Source organism: Ochotona curzoniae, unplaced genomic scaffold, assembly GCF_017591425.1.
Source record: "Ochotona curzoniae isolate NIBS_2020 unplaced genomic scaffold, NIBS_Ocur_1.0 scaffold_4763, whole genome shotgun sequence".
Lineage (NCBI taxonomy): Eukaryota > Metazoa > Chordata > Mammalia > Lagomorpha > Ochotonidae > Ochotona > Ochotona curzoniae.
Genome location: NW_024467123.1, coordinates 9833830 through 9859450, shown reverse-complemented (window position 1 = coordinate 9859450; position 25621 = coordinate 9833830). Strand labels below are relative to the sequence as shown.

Sequence of the window (25621 nt, the reverse complement as noted above, 5' to 3'; positions counted from 1 at the left end):
CACCCTACAGTTTCTTAAAATAACTCTCTTACTCTTCCTCTTTCAGTGTCTCTAGAAAATCATATCTGACAAAGTGTTCATGAACCAAACCACTAATGGCAGCCTACTGATGTTCACCTCATATCTACTGAGTAGCAGGTAGGACATTGGGCCAGACAAGGAGAGAGAAGCAGACCATGCTGTGCAGTGCCCAGGTACAGATGTTACAGAACACGTCATCCTGCCTTCCAGAGGTTGCCATCATCCCCCTTGACACTCAGTCAGCCTCAGAGAGCTCCTTAAGGTAGGCACAGACCTTTCAGACAGGGCAGGCACATGGTCATCCCCTAGGGGATTATTAAGATACCTAAGTTCAGGGACCATCTCAGACCCACTGAATCAGGATCTACATTTTAAAGAAATTCCGAGAGATTTTTCAAATCCACATATGGTTTGAGCTTTCCTGGATGGAAGTCAGCCTGATTAGATATTCATAGTTACAGGTGAAATTTCTGACTGGATTCTAGTGAGCTCTGAGCAGCACTGGGGCAAAACCAGTAAGAAAATACACATATTCAGAACCAATTCATAAGTTACAGATGTTTGACCAGTTGCCAGGCACCAAACTAGTCACTTTGTACATATTAACTCCCGAACCCTCCCAGTAGACCTATGGGACAGGTACTATAAGGATTGCTATTTTACAAATGGCAAAACTGAAACACAGTGATGATAAGTAACTTTCCCAGGAACATTGAGCAAAGAAACAGTTGGATCAGGATTTGAACTCGGAGAGCCTGGTCCCAATGGGTATACACCACTGCTCAAATTCAGAGCATGAAGTCTCCTTCATGTGAACCCAGAGGCGGAAGAGAAGTTCTAACACTGAAGTGCTATTTGGCCAGGCACAGTGGGTACCTTTTAAAGTCATCTTTGGATGACAGACAGGTGTTGAAAAGCTATGGTATCTTCCATGGGTAAGAACACTGCTGAAGCACAAATGGAGTTCTCTGTGTGACTACGTACTCCAGCACCTCTCCCTGTTGCATTCCCACCACCATTTCCCTTATTCAGCTAGGTGGTTTCTCCTGGTTAGTACTGTCATTCCCCCAGGACCCTGAGGCAAGGTTGGACTTCTCTTTAGAACTGTCCTGTCACCAATGGCTCTTCCTCCCTGATCCTCGCATCTGATCAATACATAGTTACTGTGAGACAGTTACTCTCCCACTGGACTGTGAGCTTCTGGAGGACAGGGACCATACTCACTTGTGAATCACCAGGGTGTGACCCAGTGCCTGGTACTCAGCACTTAGTAACTGTTAAGTAGATGGACAGTGAGGACCATCCACAGCAATCATTCATCACCGCCCCTCCCCTCTGCCAGCTCAGAAGCTGGAGAATGGGCTATGACCCAAGCAGGAAACCACTTTCCCCTTGATTAATAAATGACAAACAAGAATGCTGCCAAACCTGCATATCTTGGGTTTATCCATTTTGACTCACTCCTAATTTGAGGCCACAATGAGCACAAACAAAGAGCTGTTTATAACCCTCATGGCTGTTACTTACTTATACAAGGATGCACTATGACATCCTCCCCTACCTATGTATAAATCAAAGATAAATCATTTATTTAAGAGAAAAATACGAAACAGAGTCCAACAACACTGTCGCTTCTGAAAAACAATAATCAAAAAGGAATGGAACCAAATTTAATCCTTATGTTTAAGGAATTGTAAGGTTAGCTCAAACATCAAGTATGAGCTAAAGGGGAAAATTCTTCAGGATTATATAACAGATTCAACAAGTTTTTGCAAGTAAACTCTCTTTTCAATATGAAAACCTCCTTTCAGACGCTGGTCACATTTCGATAAAGGGTGAATTTAGAGTGGTAAATGAAAGAATCCATTGCAGTCCACAGTCCTGTCTCTCGTGGTTTACCCAGGGACTTACTGCAAAGCCTTGCTCCTGGGCCACTTGGCAACAACAGTGTTGAACTATGGGCATCTCTTTTCCAAATCAGGTTGCCATTTATGAAAGCTGCGATTCTTCTCCTGAAGTTCCATGTCCATGTGTGTGTTTACCAGGCCTCAGCTGGTCTTGTTTAGCCCCAAATACGAATACGTTTCCAAGTTGGATTTGGGGCAAGAATTTCTAAAAGCAAGTCAGACTCCAAAATGCTGCTCTTTTCTGTAAAAAGGGTCTTATCAGATGTCATCACCCACATACTGGCTTTGCAAAAATAAACTCATTTGAAAACCAGTAAGGAACCTGGCTTTGGGACTGGTTACAGAAAAAACAAATCATGAATGTAATCATGAGCGCTTCTGGCACAGATTCCTTTTATTCTCCATATATAGAAAGCATCTGCTGAGAATTCTGGACTGCCTAGAGATAAGAGCTCCTAGAGCCCACTGCAATCAAATCGGCTGACTCGAATGCAGGAACAACTGACGTCAAAAGGAATGAGCACATTGACAGCTTCCATCTGAGACATTCAAGTTATGTTCACCAGTGTGTTCACAGAAGCACAGAGATGTGTCCATTTCCTTGCTAAGGCCGAGACCACTAATGGGAAATGAATCCTGGATGCCACAGTTTACCTTTCTGCTTCTGGCCATGTGCAGTAAAAGCAATAGAAATGCTAACATTTTCTCTGTTACATGAGATCTCACTGAATATTTGTTATTACATCTGCAGTTAGGAAGCATATACCTCCTCATGCAGGACTTTTCTAAAACCTCCCCATGCTGAAACTTAGACTGAATTACTTAGTCCTTGGATCTCACAGTGACACTGGAGATCTTACCTGCTGCTTCTTAATGGCAGTTGAGCTCATTGTCCTCATACACAGCTTTCTACACAGTGTAATACCCCTCCCATTCCCTTGAAACAGAATACATGAAATACTCTTCATAATTTATGAACTCATAACCACAAACTATTCATAATAATTCATAACCAAGAATTCATAATCATAAATTGTGAAATATTCTTTATAATTTAGTGTGACTACTCTGAAACTCTGTGACTGTAATGTGCTGGAATGGCCTCATGAATTATTCAGATTTCTGGACAATCAGTAGTCCAAGATGCCTCTGGTTCTTAGTTTTTTAAGGTTGCCTTATCTTTCCCCTTTCTATCTGATGATTACTGTTCTCTTTCACTCTTACCAATGTGACTGCCACCATACCAAATATAGACACACACAACTTCTTTCCTTTAAAAAACAAATCAGTTATTTAGTTGAAAGGTGAACAGACAGAGGGAGACCTTGTATTTGTTCATTCCCAGATAACTGCAGCAATGGGGCTGGGCCAGGCTGAAGCCAGGAACTCCATTGGGGGTCTCCTACATGGTTGGCAAAAATGCAAATATTTTAGCTATTAACAGCCACTTCTCAAGTGCATTAGCAGAGAACTGAAATCAGAAGTGGAGCTGCTGGAACTCAAACCAGCACACTGTTACGGGATGTGGATGCTCTTACCATCAGCTTAAACCACTGTATCAAAACACTCACCCCTACACTAACCCTCTCTACCCCTCTACTGTTCCTGGGCTAGGAAAGAAGAAGTCAAGTTGACTGGAATTCTATGTAAAAATAAAAGTTTTTAGGATGTGAGTTAGGAAGGCCTTCAGGAAAATTATTGCTTACAAGAGAAAAACTTGATTGCAGAAACTTGATTGCAGAGACTTCATGCACTACTCAAAAATCACCACTGTTTAATTACAGGCTGTGGCCTCTACATAAGGAAAGAATTAGCAATTGAAATTCTGACAACCGGATTTCCCACTCACTGAGCCAAATTACAGTTATGCATACTGACCATTACTGCCAACTACAAAGCAAACAGATGCTCTACCCTTGAGTTGGTTAGCAGACACCAAACACTGTCATATGGGTCAATGCCATAAACAGCAAGCCACTTGTTCTTAGCTGGCCTGCCATGGTCACACTAGCCCAACCAACAGCCTCTTCTCAGTCTGTGTGTGGGCTCCAGAGCATCAGCTCACAGAGGGCCTGGGCCTACCTTGCTCCCCTCAACTCCATTCCAGCTCTCTGGGTGCCCTCAGCTGGAGTTTTCAATCCTTCACACCTGGGACTCCCCCACTTGGCTTCTCTCCCTGAGCCACCCTGGACAAACGTTTTAACCCACTGCTGTCCTTTCTTTACTTCCAGGTAGAGAAACTTCAGCCGGCCTCTCTTGTTGCCTGGAGAACAAGCGAGCACTTTCAACTTCCACCTCTCATTTGTACCACAGCCCCACTGCAGTCCCAATTCTGTGACCAAGCACTTTGATCTTTTAGCTTCCACCCACCCCACAGTCATCATCACTCCCTAACTGATCTAACTCATGGGCAAGGACACCATTCCTTCTCCTCTCCACCCTACTTCCCAGCCACCTTACTCTGCTAGACTGCTCCTTTCAGTCAACTCTTTATGGTTCTCCGTGTATTATGCAAACTTCTTACACTGCACTGTCTTGCACACAGACCCTGGGATGGAGCAGACACCCTACTCACAACTACTTTGGTGATTTCCCACCAGTTCCCAATCAATGAACACAACTGGCCTTGCATGTGAAGATCCTAAGAATCAGTAGGTTTGTACTGCAGAAACAACAGAACCTCTCTCACATGTCCAAAGCATTTATGGCCAATTTCCCAGATACTTAGCAAATAAAGGTCAACTTGGCCTCTCCCCTCCTCCAGTCCACTCCCCTCTTGCCAGACAGCATTTAAAATGCACTTCAGAGTCCCTGTGCTTTAACTGGAAAGGAAACAGGTCTTAATACTCTGGGTCTCTCATTTCATTAAGGATGGAGGTCACCTCAGGAAGGGGAATGGTCGTCTCCCAAGAGAACTTGTGATGCAGTTGAGGGCGTGAGGAGGCTGGGGAGGCCTTCACTCCTTTCTCTGTAGCCTGCTTCACTCTGAAAAGAACAAGCCCAGCTTTCACAGTGAGTTATTTTCAAGGAGGCTTCTGCCAGGACTTGGCTTGGCTCTCCTTGGCTGAGGCAATACCCGGAAGGATCGAGCAACAGTTCAAGGTCAGACTAGGTGTCCAGACAGGACTGGACAGAGGTGCCACTAAGACAGCTGGGTGATAAGGAAGTAGAGAGAGGGGCTTAGAATTGTGTGTGTGTGTGTAATAAAGCTGAACCTGTACATTTCTTTTGCTCTCTCCCTCATATGCCCACAGTCCTGCATAGAAACACATTATTTGCTTTAGCTTCTTTAGCTCCCTGTGATATTTCTATTAACAAGCAGTAGGACCCTGAGCCTGCCAGGGGACCCTCTGTAAACCCTGCAGTGTCCTGCTTGTGAGGTTCCTCACTTGACATCTCCAAGCCCTTTCCCGTATGTACTCTTCATTTGATTCCTGCTTTTCAAGTCCTGAAAACACCTCTTCTTCAGTCCCACACACGGAACAGGACCCTACTCACGCTCTGGAAGTCCTTGGACTTCAAATGATAAACATCAGCCAGACTGTGCTACTTGAAAACATCCTGTGGGATGCAAGACACAGAGCCCCTTTTCAAAAGTTTTTAAACTTTAAAAACATCTGATTGCCAATTATTATATGTTTATTGAGGTACAATGTAATGTAAATATATGTATTACGGGCTAATTAACACACCCACCTCTTCATATACTCACTTCTTTGTGGTGAAAACATAATATTATTCAGTTTTAACAAAAGAATGAAATTCTATCATTTGCAGCAAAATGGTTAAAACTGGAGGATTCCATACTGCATGAAATAAACCAAACCCAGAAAGGCAAATACTGTGTATTCTCTCTTAAATATGGGTGTCAATTTAAAAAGAAAGAAAGGGGGACAGAGAGAAAGAAAAGAAAGGAAAAAAAAGGCAGGCCTCTGTGAATCAGTTTGGCTACACATACAGCAACAGCAACAAAGAGGGCTTTAAATCTTTGTCAAAGAAATGGACAGGAATTATATAATACTGCAGCTTTAATGACCATGACTATCTTGAAATTGACAGTATGCCAATGAAACTGAACATCCTTTTATTTGATTACTGTTTTTAGCCCTTGCCTATTTTCCTGCTGGAGAAACAGCTGAATATTTAATTCAGTGGAGCCACCAAGCCTATGATTACAATGTAAATAAAAAATATATTATTTCAAAAGTAAAGAATAGAAAATATAGTTGGCTCAAATTTCAAACAATAAAGTCTATACTCATAGCAACTTCAATCACTAGGCTATTTGTAAAAGCCTATTTTTCGGTGAAACGTTGCCCATGTGGCCCAGCCTCTCCTCTCCCCAGCTCCACGCCCAGCTCTGTTAGCCACCATTCTACCTTCTACCGCTATGAGCTGACTGGCTTGGATTCCACACATGACTAAGATCTCCTAACAGTGGTTTCTCTGTGCCTTGAAGTTCTCCAAGTTTATCAATGTCATTGCAAAGAACAAATTCCCCCTTTTTTAAGTTGAAGTTTACTCTGATGTGCTTATTTGCTGCATTTTTTAATACATTCTCCCAATGATAGACACGTAGGGTGATTCCACATGTTGGCTTTTGTGAATGCCACTGCAGCGAATATGGGAGTAAATGGATTGCTTCAGCACACTGAGTCTAACTCACGTACATACACACATAGAGTGGGATTGCTGGATCACATATGGCAGTTCTACTTTTAGCTTTTTAAGGAACCTACAGCGTGCAAAAATTTCCATTTCTGCCCATCATCTTCTCTTTGATTACAGCCTTTCCAAGAGCTACAAGGTAATATTTGATTGTTGTTTTAATTAGCCTTTTCCTGGTGATTAGCAGTGCTGAGCATTTTTCTCATGGACCTGTTGATAGTTTGTACGTCTTTTTTGAGAAATGCCCACCCAGATCCTCTTCCTGTTTTTAAATAGATTTATTTGTTTGCTTAATATTGAGTAGTGTGAATTTCTTCTATATTTTGGAGATGAGTTTTCTGTTGGCTATGTGGTTCTTGTGTTCTGTGGCTCATCCCTTCATTCTGAGGACTGTTTCCTTTGCTGCGCAGAAGCTTTGCATTTTGAAGCAATCACATTTGTCTAGTGTTTATTTAGATACCTGTTTTTTTTTTTTAGCATTGACTTATTCTTTTATTGGAAAGTCAGATATACAGAGATGAGGAGTGACAGACAGGAAGATCTTCCGTCTGATGATTCACTCCCCAAGCTGCCACCAACAGCCAGAGCTGAGCTGCTCTGAAGCCAGGAGTCTGGAGCCTCCTCTGGGTCTCCCACACACGTGCAGTCCCAAAGCCTTGGGCTGTCCTTAACTCCTTTCCCAGGCCACAAGCAGAGAGCTGGATGGAAAGCAGAGCCACTGGGATTAGAACTGGTGTCCATATGGGATCCCGATGTGTGCAAGGCGAGGATTTCAGCCACTAGGCTACCACGCCAGGCCCTAGATACCTGTTCTTTTGAGATCATATCCAAGAAATTATTGCCCAGACTAATGTTATGGAACTCTCCCCGCCTCCGGTTTCTTCTAGAAGTTTTTTTTTTTTTTAATAATTTTTATTGTTTTTTTGATACAATTTAGTTGGCGGTGGGCTCTCTCTTTGCCCTCTCCAATTTCTCTCCCCTCCCCTCTGTTCTCCTCTCTAGAATCATAATGCGTGTCCATCGTGAATTTTCCCAAGTCTATCGTGTTTCTACTGGAGTATCTCCTTGCCATGTAGGAGAATAACATTTCCTTGTAGATTAATTCTTGTACCTTGGGACCCTAATATGGTACAGTGAGGATTGGGCCTTCATTGTTTATGGGTCATACCAATAACAGTTATATGTGGACACTGACAATCACAGGTGGTTATAAACAATCTACCCCCGTGTATGGTTAATTAATGAATTACATCACAAGTTACATTAGGTACAAGCAAGTATGAAGTAACATTGATTAACATAGGGTAGGATTCACATAAGATCTCTCTAAATTTGATATATTATATTATATTAGAGCAAACATATGATATCTGACCTTTTGGGATTGGCTCATTTCCCTTAACACCATGGTCTCTAGTTTGGCCCATTTGGCCACAAAGTAATGCATTTCATTTCTTTAAATCGCCATGTAGTATTCCATAGTGTAGATGAACCACAGCTTCTTTATCCAGTTCTCTGCTGATGGCCATTTAGGTTGCTTCCAAGTTCTTGCACTTGTTGATTGTTCTTCAATAAACATTGGGGTGCATGTTGCTTTGTCATATAACGAGTCTTTTGGATATATTTCTAGAAGTGATATTGCTGGGTTGTATGGTAGGTGAAGTTTTAATTGCCTGAGTGTTCTCCATACTGACTTCCATAGTAGTTGCACCAACCTGCATTCCCACCAGCAGTGGAGTAGCGTACCCTTTTCTCCACAGCCTCGCCAGCAGGTGTTGTTAGTAGTTTTCTGTATATGGGTGATTCTTTCAGGCATTAGGTGGAACCTCAGTGTTGTTTTATTTGAATTTCCCTTATTGCCAGAGAACTTCAACATTTTTTTCTCGTGGTTGTTAGCCATTTGAATTTGCTCTTTGGAAAGTGTCTATCCATTTCCTGTGCCCATTTCTTGACTGGTTTGCTTGTTTTGATGTTATTGTTGTTCTGGAGCTCTCAGTATATTCTGGAAAATAGCTCTTTGTCTTCTGTGTAGTGTACAAAAATCTTCTCCCATTTGTTGATTTTCCAGAAGTTTTATAGTTTGAGGCCTTTTATTTAAGGCTTTACCCACATACATTTTAAAACATTATTTGCATCAATCAGGAGAAAGGGGAGTTGGGAAGGGGAAGAGGAAACCTAAGAGCCTATGTATCATAAAATATAAACAATTAAAAATTTTAAAAACCATCATTTGCATACCCTTAATAATCAAACACAACACATCAAAACATTTGCTCTGACATTGTGCTAGTTGATTAACACCATAAGTGTAGCGTGGAAAGCAATGTTTTGAACCCAAGGCTATATGATCACAATTCACGAGTTCGTAGCCCTCCTTAAGGCCTCCTTAAGTCCTTTGGTATCTAACATTCCAGAGCCTCTACATGGAATGACCAATCACATACCTCACTAATAACCAGTGCACTTCCCCATGCCCACAGTGATGGCTTTAGATTTTCACTCCAAAAGTCTCAAATTAGTAAAGAATGGCATTTCAATTTTTCTACCATTTCCAACTTACTTGTTAAATCATTTCCCTTTCTATTTTTTCCCTTTTAAAATACCTCAGAGAGGGTTTGACATGATAATTCAATGACTAAATCCTTACCTTGCAAGCACTGGAGGCATGTATGGACAACACTTCAGGTCCTGGCTATTCCATTTTCCTTCTAGCTCCCTGCTTGTGCCTGGGAAATCAGTGAAGGGTGGCCCAAAGCCTTGGGACCTTGCACCCAGGTGGGAGACCCAAAGGAAACTCCTGGCTCCTGTCTTCAAAGCAGCTCAGCTCCAGCCATTGCAGCTACTTGGGGAAATGAACCAGCAGAGAGAAGATCTTTCTGCCTATCCTTCTCTCTGTAAATCTGATCTGCCTTTCCAACAAAAGTAAATAAATCTTTTTTTAAAAAATCCACCTCAGACAGTTTCCATTGCTTCCTGTCAACTTGCATTATGCAGATCCAGTCCTTACTGATTTAGACTCCCATTTCACATCTGACCCCAAAGCCTCTTGCTCAAGCCATGCAGCCAACACCAGCTACTGAAATGATTAGCAAAGCTGGAGTGTGTCTGCTTCCTGCCTGCCTCTTTCCTCCCTATCTGCCTCTTCCTGGCTGTAATTCCCTGTACTGAGGACAGGAAAGGGTGCAGGGTAGAGCTTTAGGTCTTTTTCCCCACCCACAGTTTTTAGCACCTGTTGTCTACCTCAAGGATCCTTATTGAGAACATGTTCCTCTTCCAGAAAGCAGGAATCCAGTGAGCAAGACAGCTCAGACCCAAAACCTTTGATGGCTTTTTGATCCATGAAAAATTGGAGCATCCTGCCATGCCAGGCCTACAGGAGATCTTGCCTTCCCTTTCCATCAGTTCTGTCCCACTGGCACATGGCCAGCAACAAGATATGTTCAACTCCACTCAGTCACAGCTTAACTTTATAGTTCCTGGAGGATTCTTAGCATCTGTTTTACAGCATTTACTCATTATTACTCTTCTATGTACCCACTGTGTAGCAAACTGACATGAGCATGCTCCATGACAGGCAAACCACTTCTTTCCCACATTTCCTTGCTCCACAGCTTCCTCTACACTCATTTGTTTTCCACTCTCTTTATAATTTATTTGGGATATAGAAACACACACACAAAGAGGGAAGGAGGGATGGGGAGAGAATCTTGTGTCTGCTGGTTTACTCCTCAGATACCCACAATGATTGGAACTGAACTGGTCCAAAGCTAGCAGCTGGAAACACAATCCAGGTCTTGTACGTGCCAGCCCTGATCACACACACTCCCCGACCTCATGCTTCAAGCACCTTGATCCAAGGGTGTGGCTCCCTCAGAATGCACTCAAGCAGAGGCCAGCATGGGCTTAAGATACCTGGGAAGTAGTTTCAAGGTCTAGGGGTGCCATGAGCATAGAGAGAGGGTACGCATAGGCTACACCTTGACCTCATGAACTTTTTACTGCTGGGGAAAGCATGACTTGAAGATCAGAGAAAAGGCCTGCAAGGATCAGGACACTTACTAGGGAACAGCAGCAGGTAGAACTGGAACAAATGGATAGGACTTAGCAAGATCATTATCCCTTAGAGAACTTGCCTCCTTCCTTCCCCTCTCAAATTAATCTGCCCAGCTTTGAACTTACAGAACAACTATCTGAGGATTCTGCATCACCACTTCTCATTCAGTGTATTCACAAACACAGCTTTTTCCTCAACTTCACAAAGCTGCATGCTTCAGTGAGAAGAACTGTCATTTCCACATGTCCTGAACCAATACAACAGAGTAAATGCCAATTCTATCCTTGTCACCTCCCTCAACTTCCAGCTGATCTCTCTGAATCTCCTCAGCTCAAATTGAAAATAATTTCAAATTGAAAATATTATAACAATATAATACCCTATCTGTGAGAGGTTAGACTTAGAAAAAAAGAGGAAAAAAGAACATTCCAAATTAGTTCCATCTTTTTATCCTACCTTAAGTCATAGGCATCAGCTGCAGCAGCAGCAGCCCCATCAGCATAATAACAACTCAAAGGGCATTTCAAGATCAACAGCCATTACTTTCAACAGAAAATGCCAAGATCCAAAAACAACTTTACAATGATATCCTCCATATAGTGCAACCACTGCCAAAGTCAGCATGCACTGTACTCAGACAACTGAGCACTGGTCTACTACACGATCCAGTTATCCCATTCCCAGGAATACACCCAAAGGAAATTAAATCTGCATGCAAGACAGTGACCTGCAACTCTATATTTATAGGACAAATATCATATGTTCTGTCCGATATAAGTCAGCCTTTAGGCAAATTACAACATAATAGATGTAGGTAATCAAGTATATCATGTATTATCACAGATGAATGCTATAACAGAGATTAGCACACTGGGCAGTAAAGTTACATTACAGTGTGCATCTCTGCTCCCCAATAAAAGTAGGATTCCAATTTTGAAACATGTAAATTCACCTGTAGAACATGATATTAGATTTTCTACCTCTATCTCTACCTACCATGTCATAATACATTTAAATAGCATAAATCTAATCTTGCAAATGTTATTAAGGTATCATACTACTGTGACGATTTGGGGAGAATAACAACAGTAGGATGGGAAGGAGAACCTCTATACCTACAAAACTATAAATGAAACTAAATTTAAAAGATGATAGCCTGCATAGACATTGTTTTTTTTAAAGATTTATTTATTTTTTATTACAAAGTCAGATATACAGACAGGAAGAGAGACAGGAAGATCTTCCATCCCATGATCTACTCCCCGTGAGCTCAACGGCCGGTGCTGCGCCGATCTGAAGCCAGGAACCAGGAACCTCCTCCGGGTCTCCCACACAGGTGCAGGGTCCCAAGGCTTTGGGCCATCCTCGACTGCCTTCCCAGGCCACGAGCAGGGAGCTGGATGGGAAGTGGAGCTGCCGGGATTAGAACCAGCACCCATACAAAGAGCTTCCATTTAGAATGCTCGCGGAGGGTGTTTAGCATATTAAATTGGCTTGCCTTGTCATTCAGACCCTTAGGAGGAATCACTAAGAATCTACAGATTTTTACTAGACTTCATTACACTTTAGCTTTCACTTTCTACACAACAGGGAGAACACAATGAAACATTTTACTCAGCTTGATGCAATCTGGTGTCTCCGAATCATTAAAGAATGTTAACCCATCATTTAAAGGGTCCACTGTCATGAATTCTAACTTCAGGGGTTTGCCAGCACTATGGGTTTCAAATGCCAGGAGTTCCAACATTATTTACTGTTCTTAAAGGTTTCACAACAAAGAGCTCAACTCTACCTTAGGTATGACTGCCTCCAATCAATAGGGAAAAGAATACTGCTACATAACATGCAAATGGGAAGTATCTACTATGCCAGTAGATACTAATAAAATCTGTTTAGACTTTTATTATATTATTTACATTTGTGAGGACCTCAAAAAGTTCACAGGAAATAAAACATCAAAATTGGAAACTTTCTCAATATGATATCCAACAAATTTAAGACACTTTTATAAGCAATGACCATGGCCATTAAAAAACCAAAGGTTCAGGGATTCTAAGCATGTCAAAGCAGTCTTTTTTTTTTTTTCATTATTAACTGTATAAAAGAGGGTGTCCTTTAAATGGGAAGCGAAAAGAAGTCAGGAAGAGCCAAATCAGAACTCTAAGGGTAAGCATAATGTTTTGCCAGTAAAACTTGCACAACATTGCCTGTGCTTGTTGAAAGGAATGAATGACAGCACTGTCACGATGGTGAAGGATTCTAATGAAGCTTTTCCAGGTGTTTTTGTGCTAAAGCTTTGGCATTCTCAAACACTCTCCTAATTAGCACATGTCATCATCAGTTGGCCCTCCAGAAAGTCAACAAGTAAAAAAATGCCTTGAGCAATCCCCAAAACTAAGACACTGGATGGGTCTGCTTTTGCTTTGACTGGACCACTTCCACCTTATGGTAGCCATCACTTGTGCATCGCTTCTTCTAGACCACGTTGGAAAAGCCACATTTCATCTCCCATTATAATCCTTGGAAGAAATGCTACAGGATCTTGATCCCACTCGCTTAGAGTTCTCATTGCCTATTCTGGTCTTGTTGAAGGCTGACTGGAGTGCAATCCTTTTGGTCTGCATTGAGCAGAAAGTCTTTCTTCCACGTTCATGTTTCACTCAGAACTGTGTCAGCTGAACCAAATGAGGTGTCACTGGGGTTGGCTATTATTGCTGTTGCCATTGTTTTTGTTGCTAACCTCTTTTCAACAAGGTTAGTTCTGATCCTCACAAACTGATGCGGATGATCTGTCACAGCAGCTTCCATCCTCAACATTTCACCCCTTCTGACACTGAGTATATGATTGGGAAACTGAAGATTTCCTCGGGGGCACTGTTGGCATGAACTTATCAAGCATCAGTAGTTTCACCATTCCTCCAACCCAGCTGCACCATAAATGTGTTTGTTCTTGCTTCAGTTTTGACAGTACTCAACATTACACTGGCAGAGGCTGTTTGCAAACTGATGCCTTAGCCTTCTCAGTGACCCACACTAGATCCTCCTCAAACAGATGCAATAAACATAAGTATTTTAATACAAAATGTTTGAATTTTGGGACCGCACACTAGCTTATCAGCTAAAGTCCTTGCCTTGCACAAGCCAGGATCCCATATGGGCACCGGTTTGTGTCCCAGCAGCCCCGCTCCCATCCAGCTCCTTGCTTGTGGCCTGGGAAAGCAGTTGAGAATGGCCCAAAAGCCTCAGGACCCTGCACCTGCGTGGGAGATCCAGAAGAGGTTCCTGGCTCCTGGCTTCAGATTGGCTCAGCTCTGGCCATCTGCGGCCACTTGGGGAGTGAATCAGCAGACGGAAGTTCTTCTCTGTCTCTCCTCATCTCTGTATATCTGACTTTCCAATAAAAATAAATAAACCTTTTTATAAAATATTTCAATTTTGTGAGAACCCATATGAAATATGTATGCTGTACAACCAAGAAATGTTTGCCTAGAAAGTATTAGTGATGCTTTTGGATCATCCTTTGTACCCGCCCCTGCATTTTTCATATCTATAAAAGTATATATTCATTAAACATCTATATATTAGAACCAGTGTAATAGCAGTTCAGGATTCATCTGCTCTACTTCCAATCCACTTCCCTGCTAATAATCAGGGAGCAGATAATAGCCGTAGTTCTTAGGTCTCTGTCACCCACATGGGAGACCCAGATGGAATTCCCATGTTCTGGCTTCAGCCCAGCCTAGACCTAGTTGTTGAGGCCACTTGAAAAGTAAACAGCAGGTGAAGATCTTTGTCTTATCCTCTCTATTACTTTGCCTTTCAAATAAATAAATAAATATTTCCAATATGCATATATTCAGCATTGTATGGTTTTAAACCTCAAGTAAATTATATCACCAATATTTTCTGCAGCCTGCCTTTTTGCCCAACTTATGTTTGTGAGATTCCTTAATGTTGATAGCAGTAGCTGTCATTCATTTTTATTTATGCTTCCCTTTGCATTGAAATAATATATTGAAAAAGGGCCAGTGGTACAGCAAGTTAAGCTACCACTTGCAACATTAAAGTGCTGGTTCAAGTCCCAACTGCTGGGCTTCCTACTCAGCTTCCTGCTAATATACCCAGGGAAGACAGTAGAAGATGCTCCAAATACTTGAGCTCCTGTCACCCATGTGCAGAGCCAGAATGGAGTCCTGGATCTACCTTCTGTTTGGCTCAGACCTGACTGTTGTAGTCATTTGGGGGAGTCAATCAGTAGAAAGAAGATCATCTGCTGATGGTCTCTTTCATGCTTTCCCCCTTTATCCCTGTCGCTTTGCCTTTTAAATAAACAAATCTTGAACAAATGAAAGAGAAAGAGAAAGAGGTAGAATTTATTTATTCAATCTAACTTGAATGAATATCTGCACTGGTTCAGTTTTTGCTTTTACAAATGGCATTGTTATAAACATACTTCTGTGCATGGAGTCATTTCTCTATAGGACACTGCTGCGCCATCACCAACTCTAATGCCAAACTGTTTCCCCAGTGCTCATATTAGTTTATACTCTTACCAGTAGGGTATGAAATCTATCTTCTGCCAGCTTACCAATATTTGCTATTTACAGCTGTTTCACTTTTTGCCATTCAGGTAGAACTGAAATAGTATCTCTTTTGCAACTTTAATTTGCATTTCCTAAGCTGTAGAACATTTTCATGTCTTTATTGGCCATTCATATTTGCTCTGCTGATAAATGCCTATTCAGGTCTTTTTGTTTGTTCTTCTATAGGGATTATTTTTCTTATCAGAGTTCTTTATATATTCTGAATACTAACCCTTTACCTCTTATAGCTTCTCCAAATTTGTAATCTTTCTTCCTTCCTTATGTCGTCTTTTGATTGAAACACAAAACTCTAAATTTTGATGTGGCTCAACTGATCAACTGTTTCCTGGTGGTTTTTGTGTATCCCTTTATATCAGAAATTATTTCCAACTGTAAGACCCTAAATACCTATATCTTCTCCAAAAAGTTCTTTAAAGCATTCTCTTTCATCCCTTGGAAGTGCTTTTCGGACAAGACCCATGATAGGGGTCTGGTTTTGTGTTTTTCCACATGGTTAATCATTTGCTTCAGCACCAATTATTGTGCAGTCTGTTCCTTCCCCACTTAAAACCATTTTCAACTCTGTGGAAGCCATGCCTTGTGTATGTACAGGCTTGTATCTAGACTACATTCGGTTCCAATGGAAATTTGTCCATCCCTCAGCTTACAACAAATGGCGCCAGTTACTCTAATTTTTATAAGACACTTTAGCATTTGTTGAAGTCAGTCCCTCCATCACCTTCTTTTTCTTCAGGACACTCCTGAGTCCTGACAGCCCTTTATACTTTCACACAAACCTTAAAAGCAATCTGTTATGTTTCTTGAGAAAAAATGTGTATTGGCATATTGGTCTTTACTGACATCATGCAAAACAGTAATTCTCTTCTTAAGCCTTCCTCACTGGCAGTGTTTTCTTTGTCCTAATTATGATACATTCACTGATTCTCCTCCCTCAGCTCATTGGGCCTTAATCTGTTGTCTTCTATCCCCTTAGTCACCATAGCTGGTCACCACAGCTAACAAAAGCAAATGCTAGCCACCTGCGAGTTCTCAAGTGGCTTCATGACTGGTGCAGTTTCAGCCTATGTTTGTCTCTGGAGTTTTGTCCTAAGAGGATTAGGGGCAGGAGTGGATGAATCTAGACTTCATATGTAATCTTACATTTTCAAGGTCAAAGCCATCTGGTCCATACAGCATAGGGAATGATGGTAGCGATACCAAAAGCACCTCTTTAGAGAATAGAATAATCCTTCAACTGTTCCAAGAAGCAAGATGAGAGGGCTTTCTAGTTAGTCTAGGAACCTGGTTACATACTTCAATTTTATCATAATAAAATATTTTACACCCTTCTGCTTACATTTCTAGAAGAAATTCATGCATGAATAAGAACATAACAGAGTAATTACAGTAAATGATTTCTGATTATAAGAATTATAAATCCACAGGAAATACCAAATATTACCTGAAAATATTGGAGGGTTGCTGAGACCACCACAGACTTGAAAATAGGAGAACCTAAACAGAGAACCAAAGCTCACTTGGCCTCTTCTTCTATGACAAAGTAGCATAAGGTAGAGCAACACTAAGGCAAAGATCAACTTAAAATTCTAGGGAAACATACCAAATATCAATTTAGAAGCACAAGAGAGCTACTGACACCATTAGGATTTTAAGGCAAGCAGCAGGAGACACTGCAGCTATTTTCTATATGGATGTTTTTGGTGATTCCGGGCAAAGGCAAGAGCTGAAAAGCAGGGCTTGGCCTGGGATGAAAGCCAATGGCACTAACAAGAGCTACTGACGGCCTCACAGGGCTGGAAAGAACAAAATTTAAGATTTCAGAAGCCAATATCCCAGTGAGGGGGCTCGCAGGAAACTGAGCCCAACACTCGGCCCTTTTCCCGTTCAAGATACTTGCCAAATTCTGAGACTAGCCTGGAGAGGTTTACCAGAAAGACTACAAAATATGGGGTAGAATTCTGGCAGTCCTTGAGTGCCTGAGGATGCGTTTGCAGGGCTCAACTCAGTGAGAGCAGCAGTAAGAGACTGAGTGTATTCATTGTTCTATAGTATCACTGACATGTATGAGCAGTGCTTTCCACTTAATGTACAATACTATTACAGATGCTCTCACAACCAGGAACACAAGACCCTAATGTTACTAAGTTATCTCAAATGAATCTCTAACACTGGTATTCATCTCCGACCAGAACCACACTATGAAAAGGAATACTTGTGGGAAATTTTTATACCAAGAGTATTGGTAGCAGCTTACATTCATTTATCACACACTGGTAGCCAAATCAATTTGGTACCATTTCATCTACATGATCTCATTTTTCTCACAAACACTATATCTATGAGGTAGGGATGGTTTGGTTTTCAATCCCATCTGAAGGACAGGAAGCCAGAGGCTTAGCAGCAGCAAGGCACTTGGTGAGGATTGCAACACACAATTGATGGAACAGATTTAAACCTAGTTCTACTAATGGTAGATCACTAGGTAGATCATTCAACATGTGAAAATCATGTGGCCTATCTACTCTGCTAGATACCTCAATTCTGTCCTCAATCACAGAATAAAAAATTACAGCCAATTACAGAGGCTCTGTGAGTAGCTTTGAGTCACTGCTAAAACAGCAGGTCTCAATCATTTATGAAAGTTTGTCAAGGAGAGCCACAGGGGAAAGTTCTAGAGGCTCCCCTTTCCCTAAAATACTTGGCATTTCAGAAATCCAGACCTCTTCTTACCTGTGACTGTCTGACTAGGGAGAATAGAGACTTGTCTGAGCCAGAGAATCCTAGTTCCCTGCCCAGAGAGTGGCACATGGGAAGAGGTCTGTAAACCTGTGGTATATGAAGAGCTTCAGAGAAAAATTAAAGCACCCATAAGTATGGGACAAAAGGTCCAGATGGACTCCATCTTCTGGTAGATGCCTGGAGACCGTGGGAGTCACCTCCCAACTAGGAACCAAGCTGGCACAAGGACTATCAAAAGTAATGAGAATGATAACACAAAAACTGTATTTATCCTGAGCATGTCACTGAATTAATCTTGAAACCATACTATCTCAGGCTTTATCTCATATTGTAAAACACTGCACTTTCTTTCTTCTTTAAGCTGGTTGAGTCAGGAGCTAGCTGAAGATACACCCCAAAGCATCCTCATTAACATAGTCTAGATACCAAAGTGTAAAAGAGCAAAAGAGAGAGAGGGATGGAGCAGACCCATAAAACTCAGAAGCCCATGTGCAGGCTGCTTAGCAGGAAACAGAATAGGCAGAGTAGTAATGAAGGGGACAAGGGGTCAGCAGACCAGGCTCTGTAGAGGATTCCTTTGAACCGATATGTGACCCTGGCCTTGGAAATGGGGCCGCTGACACTTCATGCAGCTGAAGTCAGAGTTTTCACCACGATGCATGATAAGACTACCTGGGAAGCAGGCACAGCTGTCCAACATCTCAGCCACAATGCAGACCAATGAAACCAGAATCTTCAGAAGTACAAGGGGAAGCATCACCAGTGTTTAAATCTCATCAGGTGACTCTGAGGTGCAGCTAAGTTTGAGGACAATAGGCATAGTGGGACCCCTGCAAGCCTGAGTCTGGTGTCTGCTCACTAGCACAAAATAGAAAGGTTTGGGAGGGCAGGGGTCTGCAAAACTCCACTTGGGGAACCAGTCTTGATGTGGGTAATGAGCATATTCATTTCCAACCTGGGTTCTTGTTTCCCACATAGACGAAAAACAATAAGTGAAGATCAGGAATGTGCCCAACTAGGAACAAGATTTACTGAACAGAATAAAGAGGCATTCACATGTGAATGTGGGCCTCCTCCCCCAATACCCATGACGAATGGGCCAGAAGTTTGCTCAAGAAAGAGGAAGAGAAAATGAGAGCATAACCTTTGAGCATGATCTGTGACCAAAAGACACCTTTACACCCCCAAACCCCACCTCCTTTTATGAGGTAAGGGGTTGGTACCCAAACTGGATCTAAAATGGAGTGGGGTCTTTGTATTCATGCAAAAGGTGCATCCTGGGAAGGTGGGTAGATTAAGCTGACAGACACAAATATTTTGCAGGGGTGTAAAAAAATTCCTGCCTACCTAAACTTTAGCTGCCTAGTTCCAAGATACTACTCTGGATTTGATCCCTGTCCCCCAGAGAGGATGTGTTCAGATCATAGCTACCAGTAGTTGTTGGAAAACTGAAGAACCTGGAGATGAAAGATTTTCCCTTTGCAGGTTGAAGGACCATATTCAAGCAGAACCTTTACATTCCCATTGAAAGTGGAAATCAAAATCTAAATCTCCATTTCCAGTTTTGCAGTTTGGGGATTAGCTAAAATGAGACACATATGGGGCCAATGAAGTAGCTCAACAGGCTAATCTTCCACCTGCAGTTCTGGCATCGCAAATGGGTGCTGGTTTTTGTCTCAGCTGCTCCACTTCTGATCCAGCTCCCTTCTTATGGCCTGGGAAAACAGTAGAGGATGGCTCAAGTCCTTGACCCCAGCACCCATGTGGGAAACCCATAGTAGCCACTCAGGGAATGAGCCAGCAAATAGAAGATATTATCTCTAACACTCTAAGTCTGCCTTTCAAATAAAAATAGACTTTAAAAATCTTATGTCAAATTAATGTATTTGTGACCAAACACAGCCTAGACCCCAGTAGTCTGTCATGTGTGTAACAGAAGCTGTTCTAAGTTTACTCTTCATGATTGGACTTTCCCAGTAGGTTGGTGATCAATTCCTCTTTAAGTTCACACCTGGAAGTTCTTTCTCGAATTTTAGGCAGCACTGGGGGCAACAGCCTGGTTTTATGAACCTGATCCCTGTCCCACCAAAGAGCTATGCTTCTCCTTTCAGTCCAGGACTGATGTGCCCTATCCATTCCCATGCCCTTGTGTGTAGTTCCAAGCTTTGTCCCTTCAGACAGGTGCTGAACCTCAAGGAGTGGAAGCCCATCACCCCCACCCACATGACCTTCTTCCCCATTTTAAAGCTAGATGTGCTTCCAACATAACCTTAACTCAACAGAGTGGGAGTGAGGAATAGTAACTAAGGGGGCAGTCACTTTTCCTGGACCTTCCCACCTCTAGCTTAAACAGTGGGAAGAGAGCACATACGGTCCCTATTCAGACTGAGGCCATGTGAGTATCACCAGGTAGTTTCACTTCTGAGCCGACCAACTCTGCTCAGTTGCTCTGAAACCAAACAAGAAACAGTCAATTGACAGTCTCTTCTTTCACTGTGGCTTTGAGAAACAAAACATTCTCAGGTCTAATACCAAACACATTTATTCTCCAATGATAAGCTCAATATGGGTATCTAGAGGAGAGTGAAATATTTATACAGTAGAAACATGATGGAACCCAGCCAAAACTTCATATACTGTCATAGAGGAGTTTACTCAATAGTACTTTTCTAGCATGGCAGAACACACATGTTAAAATTAACTGCATCTCCTTCACACTTCTTAATGGTTATGTAAAATTATGAAAGCAAGCACTCTAAGCCTTCTGTACTTAAAGTCTTACAGAAGAGTTATACACACATGAAAACAGGTTTATTACAATACATCCAAAACAGTTCATATCCATTTAGAAAAAAAAAAAAAGAGGCACTTGACTAGGAAATTAAAATAGCAAGACAAAAGTAATCAAGAGACAGATGTGGGACATACTCTATTCTTGCATTTAGTGTCAGTCCTCACTTTGCATTTTACATCTAAAAAAGTGTGGCAGAAAAGACTGAGTCACCTTCAATATGAAGGATGTGAATTAATGCACACTGACAAAACTCCCAAAAATATGACAGCATTGCAAGAGGAATTCCAGTGTACAGTGGGGAGCTTCTTTTGGAGACCAGAAACTCAGGAGTTACCAGATGACCATTCAGATATTTGGGTTAGGCATCTACAGTGTTCTGGTTTTAATTGAGGCACTTGTAAAGAGTAATCTTTGACTTTGACATAGAGTTCGTACACACTGTTAGCCACTGATGGTGGCATACTTTTAGACAGGCAGAATCCAAACATTTTACCTTGACCACAAAGCTACTCATAATATTGAAACAACAAGGCCAGATTCGCTTCAACTTTCTTCAAATCATGGATTGGATTTTGAAAGGTCCAGATTAAACAGGAAGGTTTCATTTGAGATCTTGATGCTTTAATTATATTTTTATCTGCCCCTAAAACCTTTAAAATTTATTTGGGTTTTCTTGCAAGACTATATAGGATGGGTCTTCTTCCCTTCAACAAATTATTTCCCCCAGAGAGGACTCTAAAACCAACTTTAAAACACAAAAGAACCTTACACTTTCTCACCAACAATTAAGGATCAGAGCTCCCACTCCTACTCTGATGTGACTCAGACACACTATGCACATATCTCACACATTCCTCATACCATTAACTCAGCTTCCTGTCACCATCACCTTCCCCAACTTTTCCTTGTCCAATCCGAAAGTTAGTGAATCAAGAGGGAAGAAGCAAGGGCAATGAAAAAGCATTACTCTAATAAAAAAAAGTTCCTGGGCTGCTACTTGATCTTCTGAAGCAAATATACACCCCAACACTAACTTCCCAGTGGCTATCTTTTCTATAGCCAGATCTCCAAAGCTCACATCTAATTGAGCATTACAGACCCAGAATTGCAGGGGGAATATGAAAGGTCAAGGCCAGTTGCTAAATTCATCGATAAGAAGCCAAGTTCTCCATTCTTCCCCAGCTCTGCCATTCTGGAAATATTCCACTAGCCAGCCTCGGACTGCCAAAGATTGTTGGCTCTAGCTCGGTCTTCGGGGATGCCTGGTGAAATGCACAGTCTTGAGGCGCTATCTGTGCCTGCACCCCATCAGGTTTCCATTGTACATGCACAATTCTGTAATTCTGACCCTCGTTGTTGTCCCAGAACACCTGTCCATTGGCGTGGTAGGAAATGCAGAACTCAATTTTCTCCTCAGTTGGAATGACAGCAGGTAAGTCAACGGCAAATGAGAAGGTGTCACTATCTGAGCTACCATACACATTTTTCATGTAGACACAGTCCACATCAGTGTAGCTCTTCCAAGTGTTGAATGTTATTCGGATTTGAACCTTCTTCTCAAAGCTCAAGTTTTTTACCTTCACAGTCCCAGTCACTGTCCGCTCTTGCAAAGAGCAGCTCTCCAGGCAGACAAAGTTCTTTTGAAAGTGGTTCCGGAAACTTAAGTAGTCAGTGGAAGGCTGTGGGAAATCTAAAATCAAATTTTTCTCCTCATGGAGTTTTAAGCCAGAGGAGATATCATTAAGATCCAAAAGGTCAAACTGGAGGTCCCACGCCGGTTCTTCTGGGAGATCAGAGAAGACATGGATGGCAGTGAGAGAGAGGCCCTTGGAATCCGCAAACACAACCCGCTTCTTGGCTTGGTTGTGTGAGCGCTTCCAGTCGTTCTGTGATTTGGTTTCATGCTTTATGTTGAGACATGGTTTCAGAGGCTTTAGCTTATTCACCAAATTTCTTCGTTGAAAATCATTATAAGGGCCCAGGAAACTCTTCAGAGGGGGTGAATGAGCCAAGCAAAGTCTCATGGCCACATCCACTGGCATGACTGAACTTGTCAAAGGGCGTGGATCTAAGACCTGGATCATTCTGGAATGGAAAAGGAAGAGGGGTCACCATGTGCACTGGGTTTTGAATGCATACGGACTATTTTTACACTGACTGAATTCCATCCATGCAAGAAGCATCAAACAGGTGCTATTCATGTAGTAAGAAACAGCAGTGTTGGGTGGTCCCATCTGTATCCTATGTGCACCTCCACTGCTGGTTGAACACTCTTCAGGGGAGTCATGAGCTTCAAAATGGTTCTCAGCCCACTACAACCTTGGAAAAATGGTTTTCTCTCTTTCTGAATTCAGGTTCTTAAGATTTAAAGCCACTGAGGCAGAACCTCTGTGGACCGAGCACAGGCGGCACATCGTTCTTAAAGCTTTCCAGATGACTTCAGTGACAAGATAAGTCTGGAATCCAGAGATCCAGTCTCCCTTTGCTTATTTTGCTGTTAAATGGATGCCACTGCTTTGGAAAGGTAATCCAGTTGTAAAGTTTTTATGCAAAGGTTTTGAGAGTGAGAATGTTAGAAAGAATTGAAAGCAGAGAGTTGTCTTTGCACTTTCTCATGTTCTTCCTTGGGTTTGAGAAGTAACTCACTGGAACAAGTCAGCAGCTCATGCATTTAAAGAAAAAGTTTGCATTATCTATAGCTAATATAGAAAGATGACCATGGTGGGTCCACACTGAAATGAAAACAGCGAATTGCCTGAGAATTCACAAATATTTTAAAATTTCATAGGAAATAGAGCAAAAAGTTAACAATTATCTCTGGATGACTATATTATACAACTATTTTTGTCCATACATTTTTTAAGGTATTTTCTAATGTCTTGATGATGAACATTTATAAGTGGGAAGATTTTTTAAAAAAAAAATTGAAAAATTTAAGCATAACTATGCTCAGCAATAAATCAAAAAGTATTCTTCAAAAAGACTTCTGGCCTTTAACCCATATCACATATGGACAAGGATATGGAATTAGGATTTTCCCCTTACAGATTCAGATAGATGGGGGGTATATGGCATATGGTATTTCCAAGCCTGACTTCAGTAACTCTTTAGAACTCTAAGCATATAGGTAAGTGCTCATTCCACAAACTGAATAATAAAGAATATTCACAAAGCTTACTTTATTAGCTCTGAGGTTTTTCTGGGTGACCTGAAAACTTAAAAAAAAAAAAAAAAAAGCCTCTAAGCTATAACTCTCAGTCTAGCAATGGTGAACAGACCAGATTTTTTTTCAAGAAGTCTTGTGCTAAGTTATGTCTGGTCAAGCTACTAAAAGTAGTTTATGGGAGGTTGAGGGTTTTTTGTTTGTTTGTTGCTTTTTTTTCTTTTGTATATATAGAAAGATGGTTTTAGTATTGTCCTATTTCGTTGGAATTTTAAGTCGTGCTCAGGAGTTAAAAATAATGGTCTGTTCAACCTCGGAGACCGAGTTTGCTATGGCAAATAATGATGAGAGTGGAGGGCAATAACTAAATGTGAACAACGTCCCAGTGTCTGCCCCAAACTAAACTGCTTGACTAGCAAGATTAGAGTGCTGTTCTCCCGAGTTCAGCTGCTCCCGTCCTTGGGATCGGCTGGCGGGACCAAAAGATAACAGTTGCATCAATGAGGAAAATTAACTAGAGTTGACTCAGGTTAAACCAGTTTCTGGTTGAGGATGCTGACTGCCAAAATACACTCTGCTTAGGAAATACTTCGCAAATTTCTCTGGGTGCCGGATTCAATTTAGCAACCTGTCAGCTTGCCTTCTGGGGTCTCAATCTGCAGAAACTACAGAATGAAAATGCCCTCTCGCCACCCCAATTTGCATGCAAATGCGCATTCCGCCTGGTTTGGGGATACAAAGTTGCAGCCAACCTACCTGGTGCAGCTCATTAGGCAGAGAGGCGGGGCTGACCGTGAGAGTCGGTACCCCGCTGCCTGAGCCTAGTGCGCCCCGCAGCTCCGGGCAGTGCACCTCCCCTGGTCGCTCCCGCAGACTGCGGGTCAAGCACGGGAGAAACCGCTTATCTGCTCGGAACCACGTGAACTGATCCCTCGGACCAATCAGTGGGTAGCGGGCCCGCTGGCGTGACCAACCAGCTCCCAGCAGCAGCTCGAGCCCTCGCCCCACAAGGACGTGATCACAGCGGGGCTGGATGCGCCCAGCACCAGCTGGGAGCCCCGAGGGATTTGGGGGGACTCCGGGGCCAGCTGGCCTGAGCAGCGTAACACGAGCCCCGGGCGGAGGGGCGAGCAGGCACGTAACGCACAGAGCCCGGGAGGCCGCACCCAGCTCGCCCGGGCCAGCGCCTGGGGAATGTCTGAGGATTAGTGCGCACCAAGTTGCCGGTGGATCCCCATGTGTTGAATGTCTTCTGTGTTCATTGCTTGTTGTGTTCCCTGATCTTGGTCTGCATTGGGAGAGGTTTGGCTGCGTGCATTTCGCTCAGGGTGAATATCCATAAATGCAACACAATGGGTGCCAGGAATCCCCAACTTCTCCCAACACGCAGATCCTGTAAAAGCAGCCTTGGATGGAAAGGCAATTTATGTTTCAGCTTATTCTTCAGTTCTCTCCCTCGCAGAGAAAACTAAAGACAGAAATGAAATGTCCCATGTGACCAAACGAAGCCAGTTGGGAACCCAAATCCCTGAACTAAGTTGTGATGTCCTTTGCAGTGATGCAGTGTAGCTTGGGAGTAGTTTTAGACCATTCATCCCAACCCTGCACTTAAGTATAAATTGCTCTTATAAAACCTGCATCCTACTTCTGCTATGCTTAGATATCCAGCAG

At 42.2% G+C, this 25621-nt stretch overlaps 1 protein-coding gene and 1 pseudogene across 1 annotated transcript; both read right to left on the bottom strand.

Annotated features, from left to right (window-relative positions):
- The window catches only part of LOC121149810, a 65936-nt pseudogene extending 50222 nt beyond the window's left edge, over window positions 1-15714 (bottom strand).
- A 4805-nt stretch (window positions 15715-20519) lies between these two features.
- Window positions 20520-24762, bottom strand: PPP1R3C (protein phosphatase 1 regulatory subunit 3C). The gene is made up of 2 exons (XM_040970471.1): window positions 24707-24762; window positions 20520-22872 (listed from the first exon to the last, which is right to left on the bottom strand). The coding sequence occupies exons 1-2, from the start codon at window positions 24718-24720 to the stop codon at window positions 21933-21935; spliced, it is 954 nt and encodes a 317-aa protein (XP_040826405.1). The 5' UTR covers window positions 24721-24762; the 3' UTR covers window positions 20520-21932.
- Between the last annotated feature and the right edge of the window lie 859 nt (window positions 24763-25621).